This window comes from Pelodiscus sinensis, chromosome 4 (assembly GCF_049634645.1).
Source record: "Pelodiscus sinensis isolate JC-2024 chromosome 4, ASM4963464v1, whole genome shotgun sequence".
Classification (NCBI taxonomy): domain Eukaryota; kingdom Metazoa; phylum Chordata; order Testudines; family Trionychidae; genus Pelodiscus; species Pelodiscus sinensis.
The window spans coordinates 13,194,673-13,222,449 of NC_134714.1; the positions used below are offsets into that span (position 1 = coordinate 13,194,673).

The following is a 27,777-nucleotide window of genomic DNA, read 5'->3' on the forward strand; positions in this document are numbered from 1 at the left end:
TGACATTTCTCCATGGCCCAAGACCTGGAGAGTAAACACTGCAGTGACTTAAATAAACACATACTTAATGATCCAAAACACTAACAGGGCAGCTTGGGATCATTACCGCCAAACCCAAGTGAGCAGAGGAAGGGCTGGAGAGCCAGAAAAAATGGGGATTCAAATGCCCACCACAGGGAAAGCGGCGTGTTCCAGTCGGCAGCCAGATGGGCAAACTCCCCTGTTGCTACTCACGGATTGAAATCCAGCAGCCGGGTTTGTGCCTGTCATTAGCCCTGTCCCAGGAAGGGCCCGATCCTGGCATCCTTACTCCAGGCCAAATTCCGCTTTATAAAGGGCTTCCCTCGTCGGCAAAACGCTCGGTGGGAGGACCGCAGGATCGGGCCCTTCATAGACAAACGCATAACATTTTAGCTCCACACGAGACAAATTCACCCGGGATAGGAAGCTGAGTTTTTGAAGGATGTGCCTTTCCTTGGGAGACACTCCCCGTCCTCTCTGAGAAACACAAATAAGCCTGGGGTGTTGGATTTTAATTTCTAGTTCATTTATCCTGCTGATTTTAAGCTGAATTCGGAAGCTATAAGGTTTATCCTTTAAATACTACCCCAAATTTATTGCAATTAATAATTCTGTTGTTTATCTGGCAGTAAGAGGTTGCCCACTCTCCAGTTTGCACTCCAATGTAAGTTAACAACGTAAGGGGTTATTTTTAGTGTTGTTTTCCTGCTTTACCATTACATGCTTTGCGGTCCTTCCTGCATTCTCTTGTTAGCAAGACTGTTAACAGTGAAAAAGCCAGGTAATGATAGAGGTGTCTGAAAACAGCTAGGGATAAAGACTGCTTCCAAAAACACTGAACAAAAATCAAAACAGCAATCATTCAATAGGGAACCAACCTAGTTCTTTGAACTAGCTCTCTGGCCTTGTTTTTACTCCTCAAGTAACCTCAGCAAAAGAAATAGATAAACCCTACCGAAATGAAAACACTAGCCTGGAATAAGACAGAACTCATCTTCGCAAATAAAATCACAGTCTTTGTATTCTATTAATTATTATTATTTAATTTAGGCTTGTTTGGGTACAATAGAAAAGAAACCTGAAATCATATGCTTTTTTTCACAAATAACCAGACTGCCAGATTTGCATCATTTTGCAAGACAAACTATGGAGACAAAGTAAAGGACAGTCTAACAGGAGTATGCAATATTGACATGAAACTTGTCAGGATAAAATAAGGAATATTGTTCAGAGGAAGCCACATTTATTTTTTTATTTTTAGTTTAAGTCACATTGATGCATTGAAAGTTCACCACAAAAAATAAAAGACAAGAATGTTTGCTCTATTAATGGTCATTGAAGTTCCTCTAGCTAATTGCCTGGTATATCTGCTTTAAGACATAGGCACTGGTTTTTATTCTAATACTGCATCTTTTTAAAATTTAATCTACACCAAAATCTGTTGTTAACACTAAATGTGAAAAATGTAAACTTAACTTTCCCTCCCAACTCCTTCCCAAATAAAAGGCCTTGTAGGTTAATCCACCCTCTTATTTCTTAAGAATTCAAATGAGAGTAAATTTCCCCAACTATAGAAAAACTCTTCATCTATCTCTCTCTCCCCCCTCCCCCTGTAGTGAAAGATTGGATCTTCCTCACTTTGGAATTGAATAGCATCCAGTTATTTTGTAATTCCTGCTGGTAAACGCTTTTAATTGAATTCGAAGGAACGTTGTCGTGAGGGAAAAATCACAAGGAACAGCCGTTTTCTGCGTTTTTGGCTACTTGGAGAAAAAGAATGGGAAAGCTGTAAGCGCGTTGGAGAGGAGAGGAAACTCCTTGGGTGCGTTTTCAAAAAGAGTGTAAAGTCGTGTTAAGAATCGCCGGATAAGCTGTAAAATTGTGTCCTGTCCTCTATTTACAATCGAGTGTCCTATCGCCGCGGTAAACCTCTGTTTCCATTGCTTTCACGGCTGCTTGGTCTCCTTGTTTTTAGGAGCCGAGATCTACCAAGCTCGAGGTGAGGGGTCCTAGCAGGGAGTCCTGAAGGCTGTGGCTGGTCTGAGAGGCTGTTAAGCCGGTCAGGGAATAGTTGGAGCTCCTGGCGTGGCTAAGGTTTCCCTGTAATAGAAGGACTGAGTTCTGATCCGGACTTTGTGGGGGGGAGAATTCTTCTTCGGAGCTGGACATAAGCGGTTTGCCCCCATCCAGGGGAGAGAGCTGGTTGGGTTTGTTGGTGGATGTGTTGTTGTTTTCAGTGTTCTCCCTAAGAAAAAGAGAAAGCAGCGTGTTTGTTACAAAGTAGGAACAGCGTCGCAGTTAGTTCAGCAGCTTAAAGCGACGCTCAATTTGTATAATGCTCAAAAGAGGCATAAAACAAACAAACAAAAAACAACAACAGTGGCGTTTCTATGTTCTCCCTCACCAATGCCAGGAGGGAAGCTGGAGCAATTCCTTATCAATGTATCCGTTTTGAGCGCTCTCCCCACTACACTCGGGACAAGAGAGAAACTCAAGCAAGACCCACTCTCTTACGCGAACGCGTCTCATTCTGCGGGCTGCCTCGCAACAAATTTAGTTTTAACAAAACATTTGATTAGAAAAGAATAACCCTCCCCACAGCCAGTATTCAAAAGCACCCGGAAAAGTGTTTGCTATTTTAGCTACAGATCCATGGCTGGAGCTGCTGTATTCGGCCTATGTAAACAGCTGCACGGTTTCATGTAAGTGATGTGCATGGTAACTTGGGTGAGGACAGGGGCTTTTTTTACATTTAAAACCGCTCTTTCCGGGGGGGGGGGTCAAATATGTAGAGAGCCTTCTAAAACCGCTAGAGCTGAGATCTAACAAAGCAGGGAGGTAGCAGAGAGATTAGTGCGGGAGCAGGACGCGCACCGAGGCTGTGCCCCGAAGATCTGTCTCTTTCGGCTAAGGAGGAAGGGAGCCACAGGCCTGGTTTCCCAACTGGCTCCTTGCTGGGATTTAAATCCCGTTTGAACTACAGAGGTGGTTCCGAACCGGTTCACACAGCGGTTAGCGAACCCGCTTCCCTCCAGAGTAGGTCTACAAGCTCTGTTACCCCGGATCTGCGTGTGCGGTTGAAAGTGTCTCAGCCCTGACTCACTCCTGGTTAATTTCATAAGCGCGCGGCTGCAACCTCTCGGGTTTCTCTTTCTCTTCCGGACCCCGGCCACAGGACAGCCCTGCCAGACGGGAATACAACCCCAGCGCCCGAGAGGCCAGGAGCTGAATAAAAGGCAAAGAATGAAACGATCTCCCCTTAATGCCTCGCTCTCATTTACTTCCCTGTCCGATCTGCCTGCCACAAACTTCCCTGACTCCCTGGCGCTCAGGAGGGAAGGGATGAAAAACAAAAGGCAAGAATGGCCAAGGTGAACTCCACACAAGTCACTTAAAAGTTTAGTTAAGCCTTCGCGCTAGGCAGGTGGGGATGTAGTGTCCGGGTGCCAGGACGAAGAGCGATTTTTTTCAGAGGGTCTTTCAATGCCTTATAAATCGCCTTCTGCGCGAAAATAGCAAACCCGTTTTCCTCCAGCCTGTCATTTCGCCGGGGGGGGGGGGGGGATGAAATGCAGGTTTCGCTTTGAAAAAGTGACTCCAAAGAGAATGATCTGGCTAGTGGGTGCTCCCCCCCCAATGATCTGGCTGGTGCCCCCCCCCATCCGATTTTATTCTTCCCGGATCACTGCTCTCAATGCCAGAGGCACAGTATCCCCTGCCTGGCACCGTCTCCCCCTAAACCACCACCGGGCAGAACCCCAGCAACATAGGGATCACCTTTCCCTTTGGGGGCGCTTACTGGCCACGCTTTTCCATTTGTTATGTCTTCACCTTACCCAGCTGCACTTAAAAAAACCGCACACCCCCCTTCCGTACCTTGGGAGTTTTGCGGGGTGCAGTGCTACAAATCCTGATTTCGGCTATTCCCTGGCGCCCTAAGCAGGGCTGAAACAGACACAGATACCCCCATATTCCCCTCCCCAAATAACCCAAATTCTCCTTCCTTATCTAAAGCGTGAGCTTTCTGGCTGGCGCGCCCGGTGCAGATCCAGGCAGCCCCGACCAAGCGCAGGGCAGGAGGGGAAGGGAGGAAGAAACGGCAGGGCAAGTACCTTTCCTTCGCCTCGGCTGCTCGGTCCCGCTGCCTCCTGTTTTTAAACCAGTTGCTGACCTGGGTGGTAGTGAGGCCGGTGGCCTCGGCCAGCTCCCTTTTCTCGCGGGGCGAGGGGTAGGGGTTGTGCGCGTACCACTCCCGCAGCACGCCCCGGGACTTCTCCTTGAAGCAGTAGCTGGTCTCCTCGCCGTCCCAGATGGTGCGGGGCAGGGGGAATTTTCGGCGCACGCGGTACTTGCCCACGGCGCCCAGCGGCCGGCCCCGCAGCTTCTCGGCTTCCACGTAGTGCGCCTTGAGCCAGAGCTGCTGCAGCTTGGGGTGGTTGTGGGGCGAGAACTGGTGGCTCTCCAGGATCTTGTAGAGCTCGCGGAAGTTGCCCCGGTGGAAGGCCACCACCGCCTTGGCTTTCAGCACGCTCTCGTTCTTGTGCAGGTGGTCGCAGGCGGGCAGGGACCAGAGGAAGCGGCCCAGCCGCTCCAGGTTCCCCCCTTGCTGCAGCACCTCGCACACGCAGGCCACTTGCTCCTGCGTGAAGCCGAAGGACGGCAGCATGGACATGGCTGGGGCTCGGCGGCGCGGCCCTGCCGGGGCCAGGTGAGAAGCCGGCGCGAGGCCGGGCGCTCCCGGGGACTGGGCGAGGGAGGGGGGGAAGAGGGCAGAGAAGGCAGCGCGCGGAGCCCCGGCCTGGGCGCGAGCCGCGGGGGGGGCCGAGGGCGGGTGGGATGCTCGGATTGTTGCTGGGGGAAACTTTGCGGCTCGGCCACCGCCGCGAGGCTTAAAGCGCCCGAGCCGCCGGGCCGCGCTGATTGGACGCCCCCCGCGCCTATCGGAGGCTCCGCCAGGGGCGCGCGGCCTGCGAGGCAGCAGGGCAGCGCGGGGAGGCCCGGCCCGCCAGCCGAGTTGCTGCTGCTGCTGCTGCTGCTGGTTGGTGTCTGATGACTGAGTGGCTGAGCCTGTGTGTGAGAGCGGAGCAAGGGGGGCGGGGAGGGGGGAGCCGCTCCGTCCCGAGAGGGGAGACACGTCAGGGCCCTGCAATATGAGCCCCTTCTCAAGTGTCACCTAAAGGGAGCGGGGGCTCATCTCTGCACAAATCAATTATTACAGCCCTTAAGAAAGGTCCCCCTCCTCCCTCCCCCCGCCACCTCCTGGTCCCTTCCAGCCCTGCTCCTTCCCTGTGAGCTCATATTTAATTACCTTAATGTTGGGAATGAATAAATAACGGCTTGATGAATAGCTCATGCAGCATGATAAATAATAAAGGAGGGAGCCGTAACTTTGGGCTGGAGGACAGGAGGGCTAGGTGGTGGGGGTGGTTGTGTGAGGGTAGAGGGGGAGGCATGTCCAAGGGCCTCATTCAAAGTGTCTTCGCCATGAATTGCTGCTGAGGCACTGGCAAAACTGAAAGTGCTGCTTTTGGGGGGTGGGGAGAGGGATAAAGCGTTTAGACTGAAGTAGATCTGAATTCGAATTAGAGAAATCATCCCTCTAACAATTGTTTAGTTGAGGTGTGGACCCAGCTCCTAAGTACAAGATGATGTATAAGAAGTATAAGTAAACAGCGTCAGTGTTTGTTCTTGTGCCTTCCGGGTGGAGTGATGAACTTGGGTCGCAAATTTAGTAGAAATGAAAGGCGCTTCTGCACTGTTCGCCTTCTTTGTGTGTGCGCGCTGCAATATTTAGCAAAACTGAACGAACAAACGCCGCTTTAATAATCCTAATCCTCATTTGCACACCTTGTCTATAAGCAGGTATTATTTAAAAAAAAGATTTTGAAAACAATTAGCTTCCCTAAACAAAGATAATCTATTGTCAGTAGCAGGGGACGGGGTAAGCGATAAGAACAATAAGCAGAGATAAGGAAAGCAGAATGGTGGGAAGAGGGTGTCTTTATGACTGTATTTATCTTTGATTAGATAAGCTGAAAACAGAATTTTAAGTACACTTCAGAATTCTTTTGATTTAAGAATGAATTCACTTAGTGCTAATCACAGTCGCGATGCTCTTTAAAACCCCTTTGTCCTCACGAAATACAATTGGATTTTTTTTTACTTTAGACTATTAAAGTTAAGTGCGGAGGCTGACAGAAAAAAGCGTGTACTGGCATATCAGCTTTATTGTTTGTATACATTGATGCTCATAGTTCTGTTTTCCTTGACATTTGGAATGGTACATTTGTCTCTGATAAAGTGCCAGCAACAGCAACCTTCGTATTTTCCACAAACCGTTGATTCTGAGGTTTTATAGAGAAAAAATATATATAATCTAAAAGCACATAGTGAGATCTGCGCGCGCGAGTGTGAACGCAATATACTTGGCATTTCCGAAGTAAGCGTTCTCATCTACAGTGAAACAGGCTGAAAGCAGACGTTGATATTTATGTACGCCTAGATTATTTTTTAAATATATTTAATGGCTATTTGAGCTGTTTAAAGAAAGCCACTGCCCCCACAGTCTGTACAATGGCTTTACTTACTAAACTGGAGTCATGGCACTTCTATATACCATGACCATGTGTCTGGTAATTTTCCCTTGCCATTTTATTTTAGTACTTATGATGTTTCAGATGAAGTCTTAAAGAGCTGCAATGTCCTGCCAGAAGGAATGTCTCTACTTGGAACAGATCCTTATTGACAAGGCAGCTGTGTGGGGACCGGAACGGAGTCTTAAACCCAGCTCTAAAATCAACTAATACCCTAAAGTCTAGAGCAAGTGCGCAGAATTATAATATATGAGGTTGCAACTTTAAGTGATTGTCGCCTGGAATAGAAATTCCACGTCCAAATGCGAGTTTACTAAGTGATTTTTTGCTAATATTTTAAATAAGGAAATAAATAGTAATTTTCAAGGTGTTTTGAGCTGACAAATTGACCTAAAGGACTAATTCGTAAGCAGAAAGACAGATATTTATACCTGGTTTGTTGTGTATCTTTAAAAGTCCGGCCAAATAAACACTATTTTAGAATAAGCCAGTGGATGAAGTGAAATTGACAAGAACTTGACAAGAACTTGTGCATCGTCGGAACCCTTCCTTTCCTACTCCAAAATGGTTATTCTTCAGTGTAATCAGAAATCCAGTACCGAAGGGGCGTGTGCCTTGTTCACGCGGGTAGTATCTACTCCATCCTACATAAGAGAACCATTTATTATGAATGTTAATTATTGGCCCGAACTGGTTTTCCTAAAATGGAAAGCTTTCCCTGTAAACCACTGAAAGAGGTAAAATGACATGAATTTACAAACCACACTAACCGATTTCTCCTTTTAAAAGCACACAGACTGGGTTTTATTGTTCCAGCAAAATCATTTGATGTCAATAACCAAATAACAACAAAACCGATTGCAGGCTCCATAGATATTTTTCCCTCTGTAGAAAGAAAATAAGCACCATTTTAAATCTGAGTTCATTGCCCTGATTTTCTCTCGGAAAAAATGTAGGTAATGTTTATCAAAATATTTTGTTTAAAAATAATTGTAATGGATAGTTGAATATGCCTTTGACTACAGTATTTTTTCTTAAAAGCCTAGATATGTGATAAAGGGACATTTTCATAAGGCCTTAAATCAAATGTGCTTACAGATTTAATATAAAACAGGCCATTATTTTGTGCTCTTATATAATAAGATAGGGTATGCTTATAGCTATCCACCGGGCTAATCGAATATGTTTTAAAATTAAGAAGATCGAACGCAACTTTGCCAAGTGTATCAGCGTTTGGGGAAGAGTTTAGAAAACTTTTTTATTTATGGATTTGTTCAGACAATTTATTAGTGCAAAATTAAAATGACCGCGGATATGATGCACATCTGCGGTTGTGTTCTTCATCTGATGAGAAACCTCCCAGGTCAGTCCAGTCCCAACACCATAAAGATTAAAACAGTGACAACAAACAAGGGCGGCCGCAAAATTTGGAGGAGCCAGTCTACTAGTGAGAATAAAATATGCTCTTTAGAATGGGCGAACTGGAAGTGCAGTAACACAACGCGGGCGATTTCCGAACCTTGAGATGGGGAAATACAAAACCAGGCCATTAGCAAATGAGTTTTGTGTTGTAAAGGGTTGCTTTCCCATCCACTTGCTGTTCTGAAAAATAGATCACATTTCGTTATCTTTAGTGAGAATCTGCAACGTGATACCGGATCTCTGCAGCCCTCCTTCCCAGCTGCAAGGCACAGGGGAGACAGCCAGTTTCCTTGGCTTATTTCTAAACAATAAGGATTTGTATTTTCTTTATAAAAAAAAAAAAACCCAAAAAGGACAGAACTCTTTCCATATTATTTGCTGTTATCTATAGAAGCCTATGGCCCAAGATGCCTGGAAACCAATAGAACCTTTAATTACTTGTTCGTAATTGCCCCAAGACACCTGTAAAAACAAAGTTGGTGTCAGCAGGCATCTTGGGAGGGGCCAGGCAGGGAGGGAGCGTCTCCTTAAATCCGTCCGGTTTGTCTATCTCCTGAAAATATCGGCTCCCTTTTGTCCTGGATGGTTTCGTGGTATTAGAGCCCAAGCACAAGGAAAAACAATCAGGGGCAGTTTGGGGGAAGAAGGTTTGCAGGAGTTGGCAGGGTGGAAAGGGGGCAGTTTGGGATTCTCCTCCCTCGGAGGGGTGTGCAGATGTATGCTGCTGAATGACAACTGTGCCTCCCCTCCGGGTGCGGGGAGGAGGGGGGACTGGGTTGTTTTGTGGACAACAAAAACGAAGGGAACCATCATTCTGCTGGGCCCGCCTTGGTCCTGAATGCTTGGCTCCGAACTGCCCAGAGACTGAAAACGCAAAGTTTTGGGGAAGACGGAAACTTTCCCGGCTGGGAACTCCAAAGAACAGACCTGCCTAGCAGCTAAGGGATGTTAGACTGAACGAGGGGAGGGCCTATCTCAAGTGCCCCTACACCCTAAAAGCCAGCGTTGGACATGATTCACATAAGATAATAATGACATACAAAGGGCTCTTTCTTTGTATAGTTACCGGGGCATTTTTCAAAGGATTAGAGGTGATCACGCGTTTTCTTCTTTAGCCAGGCTGACAAAATGTGTATGTGTATTTCTTTACTTCCTCCCTTCGCCTTTTTTCCTCTTGAGTTCCCAGTCAAAGCCCCCCGCCCCCTTTTTTTTCTTTTGCACTAATGTACATCCTGGATGCTGGATCTGTCTAAGCTAAGAAGAATTTCCTTTTTGGAGGTGAAAGCCTCCAGCTCCTCCTGTTCCGAGGAAAGTGCTAGTGATGGTAATACAGGGTGACACTAAATAAACAGTTAAGTTGGGCTGGAAAGATGGAGTTAATTATCCAGTGAGCTGCATTTAAACCGAGACCATGAGGGGCTGATTTGTTTTGGCGCAGAGCGCTAAGAAGCAGGCGAGCCCTCGCTGTTTGTGCAGCGCTCTTTGCAACCCCTCGCTTGCTCTGCTTTTTGCATTCATCAGTATTGGGCGGCGGGGGGGGGGGGGGGGGCGGGGGAATTCCGTTTTAATTTAAAAAACGGAGATTTAAACAAAAAAATAAATCTTCGTCATATTGAGTGTCTGTGCAGTTCAGACAGATCGAGAAAGCAGCCACCCACCCATACACCCCCCGACAGCCGGGTCAAACAGGCAGGAACTGGGGACTTTTTAACCTTCTCCCACCCCCACCCAAACAAACAACCCTTTTTAGTGGGTTCCAGGAGGGCGTTATACCCATAGGCCCGGTGTCCTAGCCGCTCAGAGGCCGCTCACAAGAGCCCTATATGATCAAAGCTGAAGGATAATCCACGATTTCGTTGTGACCTTTGTCTTTACCACATCTAAGGCGTGCAGGGGTTTCTATGTTCAGGTATCTTTTCATTGGGGCATTTTTTAGTTGGAATTATCGGTACAACTTCTGCGGCTCACCCACTATCTGTTGTGCGCAGGTGAATTTGCACATAAACAGCCGTTCTGGTCGTATAGATCCCCTTTTGGAAAATGCTGATATTAATAATCCCTGGATGCCCCTCTTTCCGGGTCATTACGGTACTGCTGGTCTCTAATCAATCCTAATGCGATGGCAATTGGAGTCCCTGATGAATGCATCTCAGGTTTCTTGTAATGGCTCTACCACATTTTCCTGGACCTCCTTCTTTAACCTGAGATGCCAGGGGGACAAGTTCCTTCTCGGCTGCTGATTGCTTCAAGATGTTGGGGCTGGTTTGGAGAAAGAGAGAGACTATGTCTGCCCCTGGATAATGTGAAACTGAAGTGGATGAGCAGTTTCTGAAACCGAAGGACAGCCGCGGCGTTTAACTCCTTTTCGGCGCGGATACCTGCCGGGGGGGTTCATTGTTTGGTTATTGAGCATTTCCGCTTCCAATACAGCCCCCGACATTTTGTGCCGCGGGACGACGCCCCTACCCGCCTGATCTGTCAGCCCTCGGCTTGCTAAAGCATCTTTCCGTTCCCATGAGCTTTTTCCCACCAGACAGGAACTTTCCCACCACCTTGCCCATGGAGGGGCGTCCTCTGCCTTTCACTCGGCGTCCAAGCCGCTCAGACCTGGACCAGCGACTGCGACCATGAAGACGAAGCCGCTGCCCCAGCTAGGAAATGACTTCCCATCATTTATCAAGATTAGCCTCTAGCATGAAAGGACCCTGCCTGGTGCTCAGGCTGGCAGACAGAGCCCAAGCTACATTCATGCCCTCCGCGCATTAAGTAGCAAGACAATTCGCATTTTCACGGCATTGTTTTCCTCCCATTTCTCAGCATAATGGAATTTGCCGTAACCCGAGACAATGATAATTGCAACTTCTGGCCATGCCCTTTTAAATAAGATAATGCAGCTTGAATTAGGCTGGATACTGCTGCAGACAAATTGGGCAATAGACTGCTGCTCCATTGATCGTTTAGTTAAGAGTTCTGGGTGGCTCGGTGACTCGGTTCTTACTTCCACCTCCAGTTTTCCCCTCGCCAGTAAATCGACAAAACATGTCCATATAGAGAGTATTTATGTGTGTACACATCCCCACACCGTAATATAGCAGTATACACACAACATATGTAAAATCATAAATTAAAAACCTGTTTTCCTTGGTACGCCATCTCTAATTAGAATATAGGCGGATAAATTGGATATAAAACGTACAATGCATGTATTTGTGCGCGCATATAAAACTGCACATTCAGTTCGTGTACCAAGTTCTAACCTGCGGAGTTTTAACTTCCGGAGCCCATGTAGCCTTTGGCATAAGAAGTTAGTTTAGCAGAGTTGGAAGCGAGGCATATCAGCTGCACCCTCTGCCCTCTAGCTGACCTGTTTCATATAGAGCCCCATCCTGTTTATCCATCGGTTTTAAAGAAACATTTTAAATGTGGAAAACAAAGCTACACAGCAAACCATAAGCGACACACACACATGAAACAGGGCCTAATCCTGCTCTCCTTGGGGGAAATTCCCATTGAAGCTAATGGGAAGTTTGTCCCAGTAAGGAATGAGGTCTGGCCCATATTGTAAATTCATCCCCAAAGACCTGATGGGTGAGTATTTTAATAAGAAGCCTCCTCTTGCTATTCGCTGTCTGTGGAAATGACACTGGGCAGGAGGCATATTCAATAGCATTGGCTACGGTATTACCCGGAGCTTTTTGAGATGTGTCTAGTTTGAGAAGCCTTAGCACAGCAGATGTTAATAAAATAACTTATTAAAAAGCGGAACCTACTGCCTGCGAAGAAAGGTGCTGTGTTCCCCCAGATGTTTTATCTGACTGGCCACTGAGGCGTTTCTTGAAACGTAGCCCTAGCCTTTCTGGAGGACCGGCTCAGCTGTACCCGGTGGCATGTCACACAGGCCTTACTTCGGCCGCAGCTTTTGCGGGGTTGAGCTATTTTCAGTTTCTGGCTCTTACTACCAGGAAGGAAAACCTTCTACCTATGAAGGCGATAGAGTTGGAATGTAGGGCCCCGCTCACATTTTTAAAACCCGCTCAGAGATTCCCAGCCGTTCTGTAACAAGTTGGTTTGGTTTTTCTTGCTTGCTTAGAAATGAAATCAGATTTAGCAAATATGTCTAAACCCTGCCAGAAACCCAAGAGAAGGTCCTTGGAATGATTATCCAGCATTGAGTGGAGGCGCTGTTAGAATTTGGGACTGGAGGGAGAAGCTGGGACTGATGGACAAACTCATTTTTTTTTTTTTTTGCGCCAAACAATTGAGGGATTCATCCTCTCTCCCCCCCTCCCCCCGCCATGGGAAAAGTCGAAATTGGGAACGCGTGGACCACTTCTACTCCAAGCCCTGCCACTTCCTCCTGCCTCCGCCGCCGTTTGACCCTTTCCATTGTGGCTGTGTCAGTTCAGGGGTGCGGTTTGAGCCGTGCCGGTGTTTTGAGAGCGGGGCTGCGCGTTCAGAGCCGCGCAGACTGGCTCCTTGCGCTGCGTCCCCTGGGAGTGAGCGCTGCCCCTGCATTTCTGAGAAGTGGCTGGCTCTGGGGAGGGGCACAGGAGGCGGCGGCGGCATCTGGAAAGGGAGAGAGAGGGCAAGGGTGCAGGAGGAAGGAGGAGGGAGAGGAATCAGGGACAGGGCAGAGAGCGGGAGAGAGAGAGAGGGCGCTCTGTTACTGAAGGAAGGCGTAGCCAGCTCAGGACCTGGTGGGCTGGAGCCAGCCTGCCCGTTTTTGCAGCTTTCTCCGCTGCCTGCCTGCGATTTTGATTTCTGCGGCGGCGTATCGTGCCGCCCCGGCTGCGGACGAGGAACCGATTCGCTGTTTGCTCTGCCGCACGCCTGGCGAGAGCCTGGCTCGCTCCGGGAGAAGGCCGAAGAGTCCCCGCTCCTGCGCCCAGCCGCCCTAGGAAGAGGGAGGATGGACGCACCGGACAGGTTGCGCAGGGGAACGGGGCGGTTTGGGGGGGGGGGGCGGGTGCGGGGCAGCGCCCTCCAACAGCTGGCTTCCACGGGCACGCCCCACGAGCACCAGAGAAAGGGTTAATGAAGATGCTTGACCCTGCTGACGTTTGGGGCATGAAAAACAGAGAAGAAAACAGCACCAGGGACCAGAAACCACCTGTCCGGAGAGATCCACTTTCAAGGAACATCTAGGGCCCAGAAGCAGCCTCGAACCTTTTCAGCTGATGCTGCATTGGGGGAAAAAAAGACCCTTTGTCCACTCGGGGGAACAGCCAGTGGGAGGAGCCACACAGCTGTCCTGGCTTTGCTTTCTCTCCCTGGAAAGGCTGCAGGGGGGGATCTGAGTATCCCTCAGACCTACACCAGGCGTCAACGACAGAGGAAGCTGCTCTCAACCCTAGCAGTCTAGCTAAGACAGCTAATTTCAAGTGAGAGGGGCTCTCACCCCTAACCCAGCTTTCATGGGATGTCTACACAGCAGCCTTATTTCGGACTAACTACATAGTGCGGCGTCTACACTACAAGCCTTTATTTTGAAATAATGTCGAGCTGGAGGACTTCTTACTCTTGACTCCTGTACCCCTCATTTCAAGTGGAGTAAGGGAAGTCAGAGGAAGAGTGTTCTTCCTTCGACTTCCTGCTGTGTAGACAGCACCAAAAGCTGAAATAAGCTATTTCAACTTTAGCTACACAATTAATGTAGCAGAAGTTGTGTATCTTAATTCAACTCTTTCCTGTTGTGTAGATGTACCCTAAGGGTATGTCTACATTGTGGCACATACCTCAAAATAAGCTGTGCAATCTGAGCTATACAAATTGCGTAGCTTATTTCAAAATAGCTTATTTTGAAATTTGACGCTGTCTACACAGCATTTATTTCAAAATAAATTGCTATTCCGCTGACTTCATAAATCCCCATGCAATGAGGTTTATAGGAAGTCAGCGTAAGAAGCTTGTTATTTTGAATTTATTTGGAAATAACAGGTTTCTTGTGTAGACCGCACATAATATTATTCCAAAATAACTCTGCTGTGTAGACATACCTTAAGAGGCCACCTGCAAAAGTCTGACTATGTTTCCTTTGCAGGCAACAAGACCAGGGAAGCTCGTTGGAGCATGGCGTGTAACATTTTTTCAATACCTAGCCCCACCGTGTATTAGATCGCTAGAGTTCAAACAGCATTTGCTGGCCCATTTTGCACATATGAAAAGTCCTCCCCCCCCTCCCCCCGCTTCATCTTGTTAAACACACAAATAAATAAAAAATACACACCTGGCTAGTGCAAAAGGTTTTTCCGGTCTATATACACCAAACCAGCTCTCACTGCCTGTGGCTGGTGAGGGAATGAGAAACAAGATTTACATAAACTGCCCTGTTTACCTACACTCTTTGCATTCTGAGACAAAACAAACATTTTCTTTGCTCTGGCACAGTGCACAGCTGTGGTCACAAGCCAGCCAGCCGTGTATTCTTATTTTTCTTTAAAAAGTGTTGGGTAGGACTCTGTATTAAATGAAATTAGCCTGTAAAAGGGCTGGGGGTGGGGGGACCTTAGTACACAGACAGTGTTGGTGGTTTTTTTGAGAGAGCTGCAAGAAAAGGACCTTTCACCTCTCATTAGTGATGCCATCAGTGCTTTGGCAGAGCCGAGGCGAGGTCATGTTACATATGGCACACAGTCTGTTCAGCTCTTGGAACGTCAGCTTTGAAATTTTAGAGAGGGGAAAGGTCACCTTTAATAAGCTCTAGTCTGGGGGTTCTCAGTTCTTTCTCTGCAAACTGTGTGGGTGTCCATATGCCTCAATCATCTCCAAAGTTGCTCCCTCTAATTTGAAAAGCTGCTTAGAGTATTCCCCCCTTTTACCTCACATGGAATCAGTTCAATTTTAACTAATACTCTCAAGTTGGCTATTTTTCAAGAAAAAAAAGCCAGCATTATATTTTCCCCTTCTTACAATCATAAAACTGTTTGTTATGAGTGACATATGGCAGCTTTCCAGGAGCAAATGAGATTCATCTGTCTATCAGGATAGGTGAACACAGATGTATAGGTTTACAGTTCCCAGACATCAGTGTTATACCCAATATAATTTGATGGTGCTTCAGGAGCTTCATACTTCCATGGTTATTAAGAGTTCTTGTTTCTGAATCTTCCTGGGGTAATATAATCCTTCAAGCCTTATTTATTGGGATCCCACTTACTGGTATATTATAAAAGCACATGGTTACAGTTCCATTTCTTTCCTCAGAGGAGACTAAAAAAAATCAAACACAAAATATATGTGTTTGAATGGGACAAATTAATTGCTAGCAAGACACCACTAACTTCAACTTTACTGTAGTCAATAGAGCCCTTCAAGACTTTTTCTAGTGTACTAGGTCTGGGCAGAGAGAGAAGTAGAGGGTAGAAGGGCTTCATTGGTCTTACTCCAATGCTCCAGGTGATTTATTTATTTTAATTTAAAATACATTATTTTCCAGAGCCAAATTTTGCATATTTTTAATAGAAAGATGCAAAGGGCCCATTTCTTGAGCTCTTATACTGATTTAAATAGAAGTTGCATCCAGCCACTACAGACTCAGCCCCAAAGGCTATTTACTTCTACACCAGTCATCATTAAAAACATATTAAATAAAACAGGTGATTATGTAAAGAAGTTGGAGGTAAGGGAGCCAAATTAGCATGCAGCTTTAGGAATACACTTTTGAATGCTTTTGGCTGCTCCAAATTCAACAGAGGCATCCAGAGAGCACATTTTGGCTACATCTATACTGCATGATTATTTTGGAATAAACTATTCCGGAAAAAATACTCCAAAATAGCTTGTTTCGAAATAGTGCATCTACACTACAGGGAAGCCTGGAAATTAGTCTGAGGCAGGCTCCCCTAATCTGGACATGCTACCTTGATTTAAAGCCCCAGGAAGCACCGGGGAGTAATTACTTTGAACGGCCTGGGGGAGGAGCTATTTTGAAATAGCAACAGTGGAGCGTCCACACTATTTCTATTCTGAAATAACTATTTCGAAAGAGGCGTTATTCCTCGTGGATTGAAGGATACAAATGCCAATATAAGCCACCCGTTATTTCAAAATTATTTCAAAATAACGGGCTAGCTGTGTAGATGCTCACATAGTTATTTCAGAATAATGTCTGTTATTCCGAAATGACGCTGCTGTGCAGATGTACCCTTTAAGGAGAACTGATTCATATTTCCTACTTCCCTAAACTAACAGGGTGACTAAATTAAAAAAACAACAAATAATCTGGTAGCACTTTAAAGACTAACAAAACATGTAGTTGGTATCATCAGCTTTTCTGGAAAAGATGAAGTGTGTGCGGAGGCTTGGTTTTTTATGATAGTTTCTAATGTTGAGAGTCCCTCCACGATTTGTTTTCTGTTTGTTGTATAGAATGCTGATAAGGTGGTTCCTGAGTTTCTTTGCTAGAGTGTGGCATAATCTCTGGCTGTAGTCTGTGGGATACGTAGATTGTAGTGGGGTTTTCACCCTTAGTCCTTTAGGTATGATGTTCATTTGTTTGCACTTGGAAAGGAAGATGACATCTGTTTGGATCTGAGTGAGTTTCTTTGTGTAGTTGATAGATTTCCACTCCAAATGGCTGAATGTAGTGCCCTGCATGTTCAAAAGTTTCAGAGGGGTAGCCGAGTTAGTATGTAACAGGAAAAACTTTAAAAACAATAGTCTGGTAACACTTTAAAGATTTGTTTTTTTTAAAGCTTTTCCTGTTACAGACTAACTCGGCTACCCCTCTAAAAGGGTGACTAATGAATGTTTTACTATTTAAAAGAAATAATCTTCCACTAGGTGTGTCAAAAGAGTGATCAGTCATGGAGTTATTAGAGAGACTGGATTAAAAAGGGGCTTCCGTGATGAGATACACTGATTATTTTTCTCTTTGTTTCAGAGCATTTTCAAAACCTGGAGCTGAATTCTGCTCTTAATTACACAGGTGAAAGTGAAGCCCCAGCCCATCAGTGTAAATGTGTGATGGATCTAGCCTGCTATTTTCTGTAGAACAACATATATATATATATATATATATATATATATATATAGTGGCAGCTGAGTAGCAAGAGAAGCAGACCCTTTGTACCAGTGAGAATCATGTTAAATAATTAATTCCCAAATGCCTTTCTACATTAGTGCTTTCAGCAAAAAAAAAATAAGTCTGCTTTATAGGGCCTCAGGCAATGTAACATTTGGTACATTGTCAGTCCAAACAGACTAGGTAATAGATATCCACAATACTTTGGAAAGATGCTACTCTACAGTGTGTTGTTTGCATAGTTTGGATCCACAGACCCAATATTCCTCCCTTCGCATTATACTCTTATATAAGATATGAAAATATTTCTGAAACAGCAACTGAAGAAACTAGAAAAATATCTAATCCATCCAAATCAAAGGCTGCCAGGGAACTTAATGTCTGGGTCTTCTCTACAAAAGGACTCCGTGAAAGTAGAACGTTTGTCTCTCCTTGATTTTCAGACCAAATCTGATCAGTTTATAAAGAAAAGGATGAGGCTCCCCCCACAACTGCTGTCCCCACAAACTCATCCTGTAATCTGAAAATCAAACTGAGATCTTTCTGGCCTGTACATCAAGATTAAAGATCCAGCAATCTATTAATAAGTCAGAGGAAGTGTGCATCACAATACACCCAGCTCACCTTTCCAGAGTTACTGGAGGTCTGCGAGGCAAACAGGAACATAGGAACGGCCTTACCAGATCAGAATAGTGGGCCTGTTTCCAACAGTGGCTAGTAACAGAATTGTCAGAAGAAGATTCAATAAATTCTGCAGTAGGCAATTGGGGTGTATCTACACAGCACCCTAAACTGGAAAACATGACCTATGAAGGAAGACTGAAAGAATTGGGCTTGTTTAGCTTGGAAAGGAGAAGACTGGAAGGGGACATGATAGCGGTTTTCAAGTATATAAAAGGGTGTCATAAGAAGGAGGCAGAAAAATTGTTCTCCTTGGCCTCTGAGGTTAGGACAAGAAGCAATGGGCTTAAATTGCAGTAAGGGAGGTTTGTTGGACATTAGGAAAAACTTCCTAACTGTCAGGGTGATTAAATACTGGAATAAATTGCCTTGGGAGGCTATGGAATCTCCATCACTGGAGATAGTTAAGATATTTAAGATATTGGAGATATTTAAGAGCAGGTTAGATAGACATCTATCAGGGATGATATGGTGCTTGGTCCTGCCGTGAGGGCAGGAGACTGGACTTGATCATCTCTTGAGGTCCCTTCTAGTTCAATGATTCTATGATTTTCAGAGCCCAGCTCTCACCCAATCTATTTCCTCTGAAGTCAATTTGAGTTAGGGTGGCAATTGTAAAAACTATTTAGTTATTAAACTGAACAAATAGATCCCTGATATACTCCAGGAGATAACAGACTGAGTAAGAAGTTGGCATTATTCTCTTTTTCTTTTTATATAGTCCCTTGCCAAATCAGCTCTGTATTTTTAAGTGAATTTGATCATTGTTGTGTCATACACATCTATAATTTATTTCCAAATATGCAAGAATTAGCAGAATTTCTAAAAAAGATTATTCATATTTCTGACGTTTGTCTTCAGCTTTTGCATGTCTGGTATCCAGAGAGTTCACCATAGGGGCTGAGATGGGGAGTTGGAGTCCCCTACTTTTTTAACACAGAAGCCAAATTGCAATAATAGTATGTTTATTATTCATTTTATGCATTAGGTACCAATAGAAATTGGGCCCCATTGCGCTAGGCACTGTATGTACATAAGAGACAGTCACTGCCTTAAAGAGATTAAATGACAGCTAGAGAAGGCAGACAAATGAAGGATTATTGCTGCAGATTTACCAATGGTGAACTGGGACACAGAGAGAATGAATGACTTGCCAAAGTCACACACAGAATTTGTGGTGGAGCTGAACCCAGATTACCTGAGTTTCCTTCTGATGCCACAAAACCAGCCTCTGCCCCAGACCTGGGTAAAAGAGTGGCTGTGGCCATCTCTGGTTTATCCGTTAAGACCCGTCAAGACTTTTGGCCAAGAATCTGAGCTTCCCTGGAAATTCTTCCAAAGTCTGCAAGAGTAACAGAGCAAGGCTGCTCACTAGCTTCTCAGAGTAGGTACAAGGAAATGATGCTCACTCTCTGCAATCTATACAAGCTGCTGGTACCTCAAAGGATGCAATACAGGTTCTTAGCACTGGTATATTGAGCACCTCATAATCTGAGCCCTAAGTACTTGAGTGATCACTTCTATGGCTATCAGCTATAGTTGGCAAAGTGTCCTGTAGCTCCATAGGTCCAGCAAGGATTAGTTTGGACCTGTTGTTGGAGGGTCTTGTTTACTGCGTAATTTCTCTCAAGGGAGGTATTCCAGAGTCCCTGGCTGGCTGCATTTGGACACACAGCAAGTCTCATCAGTTTCAGCTGGTCTGTTTGTGACCATTCTGTTCTGAGCCCTCTCCTTGCCCTTTTGTTTTCTACATTCCTTTTACTAGTTGGGAACTGTTCCCATTGTGGGTGGGGTGGTTTGCCTGATGCCTGTTGGGTTTGTATTGGAGCCAGAATGTTTGATTTTGTCTAGCCATGTATTGTATTTGGCCAGTTGGTTCTTTTTTTAGGCTTTATAATATTTTGCATTTGGATTTTACTGTATAGCACTTCCATGTTTCACAACAGGCATATTTAGAAACAGTTTAAATATAGATAAAATAAAAGAGAAGGCTTTAAGACACACACACACACACACACACACACACACACACACACACGAGTCCTCTAAACACAGTTTGGGGAGAAGTTACTGAATATGGTTAATGTCTTCTGCATCATTTTCCCCACCCCTTTCTGGGGAATTATAAGCAATTTCTGTTACTGTAAAATGGAAAGAATTTATTCAAATCATTTAAAAATAAAGGCAAATTAGGAGAAGATACAATATACATTGATGATAGTGATCTAATATTTCTAATGTTTCTATAGTGACTGGAAATAATCTATAGTTTTAGAAATGAGCAAATGTCATTTAGATGTGTAAGGATGGAAAAGAGGAACCATGGATCTATAGGACAATTAGCTTAACCCTGTGGTAGAAAAGCTATTAGAAGTATACATGCAGAATTATGATGGAATGGGTTCTGAACCACAAGGTTTGAACTGAGGTTTATAAAAGCACTTAGGAGCCCTCTTTTGGTCATTCAAAGGCGGAAGAAAAGAATTAGATAGTGAGGCTTTGGGTTTATGCTCACAAACTCCAACTGGGAGACTATCCCTCAGCTTGGAAGGTTCAGAAAGAACTGGGTTTAAGAGTCTGTGGAATTTCATAAAACTAGGTTTTAAATTCAAAACCTTTTCAGTAACTAGAGTTTACTCTTTTTTACAGGTGTATTTGAAAGATATTTTAAACTCTAGTGAGTTCTAAAAAGTTTTTGTGAGCTGTGTGGGAATTTCTCTTCCACCTCACAACTATATATTAAATATTTCAGATTAATAATAGTTTTGCCTGCATTAATTGTTATATTTGATGAACTGTTCTCCATGTCTTCTTGGCTTTGTAGACATTTTGTTCAACATCTTTATTAATGACCTGGATAAGGGGATGGACTGCATGCTCAGCAAGTTTGCAGATGACACTAAGCTAGGGGAAGAGGTAGATACATTGGAGGACAGGGCCAGGGCCCAGAGTGACCTAGACAGATTAGAGGATTTGGCTAAAAGAAATCTGATGAGGTTCAACAAGGACAAGTATAGAGTTCTGCACTTGGGATGGAAGAATCCCAAGCATTGTTACAGCTCTGGGGACAGACTGTCTAAATAGCAGTTCAGCAGAAAAGGACCTGGGGATTACAGTGGATGAGAAGCTGGATATGAGTCAACAGTGTGCCCTTGAAATCAAGAAGGCAAATGGAATATTAGGGTGCATTAGGAGGAGCATTGCCAGAAGATCTAGAGAAGTGATTATTCCCCTTTATTCAGCACTGGTGAGGCCACATCTGGAGTACCGTGTCCAATTCTGGGCCCCCCACTACAGAAAAGAGGTGGACACATTGGAGAGGGTTCAGCAGAAGGCAACCAAAATGATTAGGGGGCTGGAGCACATGACCTACGAGGAGAGACTGAGGGATTTGGGCTTATTTAGTCTGCAGAGGAGAAGAATGAGAGGGGATTTGATAGCAGCCTTCAACTTCCCGAAGGGAGGTTCCAAAGAGGATGGAGAGAGGCTGTTCTCAGTAGTGATGGATGGCAGAACAAGGAGCAGTGGTCTCAAGTAACAGTGGGGGAGGTCTAGGTTGGATATTAGGAAAAACTATTTCACTAGGAGGGTGGTGAAGTACTAGAATTGGTTCCCTAGGGAGGTGAAGGAATCTCCATCCCTAGAGGTTTTTAAGTCTCAGCTTTGTCAAAGCCCTGGCTGGGATGCTTTAGTTGGGATTGGTCCTGCTTTGGGCAGGGGGCTGGACTCAATGACCTCCTGAGGTCTCTTCCAGCCCTATGATTCTATGATTCTAAAGGGTGGCATGTATTAGCAAGTGCTGATAATGCCACTACAGTGAGGTTTGGGGAAGAAAAGGTCAGAAGTGATTACAGCACAGAACAGATATTGACCAGCACACGCTGAAGGCCTGAAATCTGCAAACAATAGCAAAAACTACACCTGGGGTATGGACAGAGAGGACTCTGATTATTTGAGAATAATAAATGTTTTGCTGTCAGTATCAGGATGGTATTTGGGGTGGACCTTGTTATTATGGACTCAGTGCCTGTAGCATGGTTAGAAGTCTGCTCTGCAGACTGACTTTTCTTGGAGGTATATAGACAGTTGGGCTCCGTATTACTTTTTAAATCAGATACAGAGTGAGAGAAGTATTGAGGGGGGTCATTTCATTACTCATAGGTCACGTAGGAAGTTGGAGCAAGTGGTATGAACTAAACAATGCTCTCCCCTTTCCAAGTTGACCTCCTGTGCTGTTTGACTGTGAGGCAGGAAGCCGCCAGAGTCCACAATAGGAAAATTAAATACTGTCATTTCAAATAGCAAGTGGTTTATTATATAACAGATCAGAGGGTGTGTTCTATTTTTGGGACCACACTAAGCTAACTGGGGACAGTCACCAACACAGCTGCCTGTGAGGCTGTTTCCAGTGACAGTCGCTTTGATGCCAAACAAGCTCACTTTTCCTCACTAGGGTACTATTCTGAAGAAACCTCTGAATGACTTAGTTGCTTTCCCCCCTATAAATGGGCAATCTGTTTTCCCAGAGTATATTTGCACATTGTTTTTGAACTATGTATTGAGAGCTGGTGAAGGGAGAGAAAGCATCAGAAAATTAACAACAAAGGAAACCTCGCTGAAAATGTGTGGGCCCTGTCCTCAACTGGTATAAATTAGCTTTAGCAAAGATGCTAGTGGGACCACAGCATTCTACACTACCGGAGGGCTTGGCTCACCTGTAGGAAGATGGAAGAGCATTTTAATTTATAAACCAAAAGATTTCTGCCAATGGCATGAGCAAGCGGTATTCGAGATAGGTGTAACTATAAGCAGGCTTTAAGCCTTACTCTGAAAATAAAGAGAGAAAGGGAAGTAAAACCAATCCAAGTAGATTTGCTAGACAAAACGTGAGTGGTAGGTTGTCAGTCAAAATGCCATTATTAGGGATTTTCACAGATTAGCCAGCCAGGCTATTAAATGTCAGACAGCATTTCGTATCATGGAAGAGAAAAATCAAACTGCATACAGGTGGGACCTCCCTGGTCCAGCACCCTGGGGACCTCAGTGGTCCCGAGCGACAGAGTTTCCCAGATTAGGAGAGGTCAAGGCTCCTCTCCTGGCTATTGGCCCAGCTCCTCACTGCAGGCCCACTTCCCTCACCCTTGCTGAGGCTGCGCCTCCTGCCCGGGTCCAAGGCTACACTCCCCAGCATACTGACTCAGGCTGGGGCTGTGCTCTCACCACCATCTTGGGCTGCACTCCTGGGCATCGGCCCTGCTGCCTCAGGCCCGGGCGGGGGCTTTGCTCCCTTCATGCTGGCCCTGCTACCACCAAGGCTGCACTCCCCACCACCAGCCCAGACCTGGTAGCTGGCCAGGCAGGACTCTCTGGTCCACGGATGTTGCTGGTCCAGAGAGTGCTGGCCTAGAGGGGATCAATCTGTACTTCACTTCGGTCTTGCACCAGTTCAGCTGTGCTGAACGGCTAGTTGGAGCTGGGAGAGGAGAAGGCTACATTTTGTGCTCCTGTATGTCAATGAATGGTCCACCCACAAGCACAGGAGTGAGTGGCTACAGAGGTGCAATCCCTGCCACATAGCCCACCCTTAATAGCTAGTACCTGCAAGCACTCCTTAGCCTCATGCAGGGGTTCATGTGGTGCCGCATGGCAGAGTCTTCTATAATTCAGATTCTAAATGTGATTTAAAAGAAAAACCAGAACACCAGTGTTTGTTTTAATATCACAGATGAAAATTACTTTTTTTGATCATTCATAAACATTTTTGGTAAAGTGGGAAACTATTAACATTCCAAACCGTGCTGGCTGGTCACTTGCCCGTACATCTGCAAAACAACATTCTGATTCTAGAGCCTGATCTTACTCTCATTGAAGTCGGTGGCAAAACTCCCCTTGGCTTCAGGGGGAATAGGAGTAGGCCTCTCCGGCTACAGCTAAACAGCAGCGCTATTTTGGGATACTAAAAGTATCCCAAAATAGCTATTCCACGTCTTTAAACTTGCCCGTTATTTCAAAATAGATTTTGAAATAATGGGCACACTATTCCGGCATTCCTGGTTAAGGGACATTTCGGAATAGCACTTTATTTTGAAATTTGGTGCTGCGTAAACAGTGTCAAATTTCAAAATAAGCTATTTTGAAATTAGATTGAAATAAGATATGCAATTTGCGTAGTTCAAATTGTACATCTTATTTTGACCTATGGATGCAATGTACAGGCAGTCCCCGGGTTACGTACAAGATAGGGACTGTAGGTTTGTTCTTAAGTTGAATTAGTATGTAAGTCGGAACTGGTACATATTGTAGGGGAAACTCTAGCCAAACATTTCTCCAGAGCTCAGTTTTATTCTCCCACACCTCACTTCCCTCAGTCCTTTATTCTCAAGCTGAGGTGTCTGCTGAGAAAAGCCACCCCGCGTCTCCCTGGTCTGCTGGGGGGGGGGGGCGCTAGCTTCGCGTCTCCCTGGTCTGCCTGGGGGAAGCAGCTAGTGCGGGGTTGCCTCACCCCGTTTGTAAGTAGGGATCTGATGTAAGTCGAATCCATGTAACCCGGGGACTGCCTGCAATTCACCCCCACTGTCATTCACAGGTACTTTATCCTTTTCAAACACTGTCTTAAAATATTTTAGTGGTATATAAAACCAGGATTGATATTGAACCAAATCCTCATGCTCAGGCCAGCAACTCCATCCAGCCAACTTCTTGGATGGTTGACATAAGGTTTGAGGGCGGTGGGGGCAATCAACACTCATTAGGAGATTTGTTGTTTGATAAACAACACTCATTGGGAGAAATATAGGTCCAGTTTGCTGTAAATGCTGCATATCAGTGCCATCGGGACTAGTTGTGTGTGTCAAAATACCGTTGTCCATTATAAGTGTTTGTAGGATCTCAGTCTGTAATCTCAAACCAGAACAATTCCATTACTTTAAATTGTTTTGCTCCACATTTACACCAGCGTAGGTGAGATTAGAATTTGGCCCTTAATATGTATGAAACAAACTCAGCATTGGTGTAAACGTGGACAGAGCTCCTGTTGCTTTTGCCATGACTAGCCCCTGTACTGAATTAGATTACACTTTGTTCACGGACTGGCACTGTGGTCCAATGGATAAGACACTTGCCTGGGCATCAGAGCTGGATTCTCTTGTCAGCTCTACTACTAACTCTCCGTGCGGCCTTCAGAAATCACTTCCTCTCGCCGTGCTTCATCTGCCTTGTATATTGTGACTGTAAACTCCTCAAAGTAGGGACAGTCTTTTCGTATGTGTGGACAGCTCCTAGCACACTGTGGCCTGATCTGAGTTAGGGACTTAAAGCCTCACTATAATATTACTAATTGTATGGCAATTTGCAGCAATAAAGAACAGGAAAAGGGCAGAATTTAACATGCTATAGTACTTCCTGTTAGTACATTTTCAAGGACTTTTGCTGCAATATCAGCAGATACTGTTTAGCCCAAAACATTTCAAATCAGGTCTTTCTTTGTGAGACACTGCAGCATTCAGAATGACTTTCTTACATGGAAATATCTTACCTGACTATGGTTTTCCTGGTTAACCGGCAGATTTACTACAACTCTGTTCAGTTTCCCTGAACGGCATGCTGCTCCTGGACATTTCATCTTTTTCTCTGAACAATCACAGCTTTGCACCAGCTTCTGGAGCACATAAACTAGGTGCTATTTTTATTGAAGCTGACTCCAGATTTTTCACAGCTGTGTCAGTTTGGACTGTTAGCCTCGGTGGTGAATTTTCTGGCTCTTAGGGGTTTTGAGTGGGGATGTAAGAAATTAACCGTCCGGTTGCAGTTAAACTCTTCTGCCCTGCCAGCGTGTGCTGGCTCCTGGTGCACACTGGCTGCTGTCTCCGCTCCCAGGGAGCTGGCTGTGCTGAGGGCTCTGCAATATCCAGAAAACCCCGCAATACGCGTAACCATGTAACCACTAGGCTTTTTAACAGTTGCACAGTTACGTTTTAAAAACCATTTTTACATCCTGAGTTTTGAGATGCTGATATATGTATGGCTATGTCTACACTACGAGTTTTGCTGGAAGAGGCAATGCAAATGAAGCGTGGATTAGCATTTTCTCATGCTGCATTTGCATACTCTCGTCCGATCCGTTTTTGCGTGAGGGGTTTTTGTGCAAAAACAAACAGTGTGGACGTTTCCTTTTAGCGCAAAACCCCCTTTTTGTGCAGACCAAAAAGGGGTTTTTGCTCAAAAAGGAAATGTCCACACTGGTTGTCTTGCACAAAAAGGGGATCTGGTGCAAAAGGGAAACGTTCATGCTGCTTGTTTTTGCACAAAAACCCCTAGCGCAAAAACGGATCAGAAGAGAGTATGCAAATGAAGTGTGAGAAAATGCTAATCCATGCTTCATTTGCATTGCCTCTTCCGGCAAAACTCGTAGTGTAGACCTAGCCTAGTAGTTATATTCCTACTTTTGTAGCTCTTTTCCAATTAAAAACAAATTCTAGATCCATGTCTGAGTTGATGCATCGATTGGATTCCTAGGGCCAAATTCTCAACAGATACTCAGTGACTGATTTGATATAAAAACCTTAATACAAGTACTAGAAATGCCATGAATATGCATATGTGAAATAGCTGGGGAGCTCTCCATTAAAGTGCACTTACCGGGACATCCTGCCTTGGAGATAAGAACATTCATCCACGACCTGGTACTGTGTGTGGGGGGGAGGGGAGCTTCTAAATGGCTTAGAAAGCCCGTCCAGACAAAACTGCAGGAAAGGAGGCCTTGACCCCCAGCCCTGCTGGGCTCCTCTTTTAGTTGGTTTTCCTGATGGACTGGGAGCAGGTGCTCATCTTACAAGTATTCTACCATCAGGTTAGGTGCTGCAGGGACATCAGAGGTCCTGATAGGCTGCTTTTCTCCAGCTGAAGCGAGTACTGCATGCAGTTCTCCCTCCATCATCCAATGTAAAAGTGGCCGGCTTGTGGGTGTACCTGCTCCCCCCGAATGTTATTATGCCCTCTTTTCTCTTTGTGCACAGACTGTGCCATTTGTATAAGCAGTGGTTCCTCTTTGAGGCTTCTCTGCAGCCTCTGTGCCCCATATCTGCTGGAAAATAGGGGTTGCAAAGCAACAAATCCTCAACTAGGAATGCTGCGGGGATAAAAGTGATTCCCTGGTGGTTCCGATCTGATCTCATGGTCCTTTTCCATCCCCCCGGCTGTTGCAGCAGGGCATATGTTGGCTTAACCATGGGCTACCAACATGATACTATTCCATTTCCCATCCCCAGCTGGCTCCAATATTTAAAGGTTGCTTTAAGCTCTTGTTCCAGCTGGAATGGAGCTGTCATCTGGGAGCAGAACAAACCTTCACAAATTAAGTATCACAAAGAGGCTTGGGAGGTCAGAACAGTTTATCTTGATTTTACAAGCAAGAAAATGGAAGCACAGTGAGGTGAGGTGGGCAGTGGGAAATGGAGGCATGTGACCTGCTGCTGGGAAGGAGGAGCATTGGACAGCCTGTGAGTATCACTCATGCACCTTAGGGATGTTTCTCTTCAGAATCTTCATTAGCTTCAGCAGCTGCAGAGCCTGTGCAAGTTACACAGATCTGCAGAAGGAGCTGGCGTGAGGATTTGGCCTATGAAATATAATGACAATGATTAAGACATTATAGGCTTGATTTTTCACAAGTGCTGGTTGAGTACCTGCCCCTCCAACTGAAATCAGTGGGAGCTGGAAATGCTCCAAACACCTGAAAAATTAGGCCTTAATTGTGCCTTTACTGTTTGGCTACGTCTACACTAGACTGTGTAGACTGTGTCTAGACTGGCAAGTTTTTCTGGAAAATCAGCCACTTTTCCGGAAAAACTTGCCAGCTGTCTACACTGGCCGCTTGAATTTCCGCAAAAGCACTGACGATCTCATGTAAGATTGTCAGTGCTTTTCCAGAAATACTATGCTGCTCCCGTTCGAGCAAAAGTCTTTTTCCGAAAGACTTTTGCGCAAAAGGGCCAGTGTGGACAGCACAGTACTGTTTTCCGCAAAAAAGCCCCGATCACA

General features: G+C 45.3%; 1 protein-coding gene across 1 annotated transcript; it reads right to left on the reverse strand.

Annotated features, from left to right (window-relative positions):
• Positions 1–1,037: 1,037 nt before the first annotated feature.
• Positions 1,038–5,062, reverse strand: SIX1 (SIX homeobox 1). Its single transcript, XM_075926331.1, has 2 exons — positions 4,134–5,062; positions 1,038–2,266 (listed from the first exon to the last, which is right to left on the reverse strand). Exons 1-2 carry the CDS (start codon positions 4,691–4,693, stop codon positions 1,993–1,995), a joined length of 834 nt encoding a protein of 277 aa, XP_075782446.1. The 5' UTR covers positions 4,694–5,062; the 3' UTR covers positions 1,038–1,992.
• Positions 5,063–27,777: the final 22,715 nt, after the last annotated feature.

What these genes read in the sequence shown, in the direction of transcription:
- SIX1 (XM_075926331.1), bottom strand. Translation starts at nt 4,693, where the DNA reads ATGTCCATGCTGCCGTCCTTCGGCTTCACGCAGGAGCAAGTGGCCTGC. An exon ending in GCAGCCGAGGCGAAGGAAAG is followed by an intron (nt 2,267 to 4,133) that starts GTACTTGCCCTG and finishes TCTTTTTCTTAG; the next exon opens with GGAGAACACTGAAAACAACA.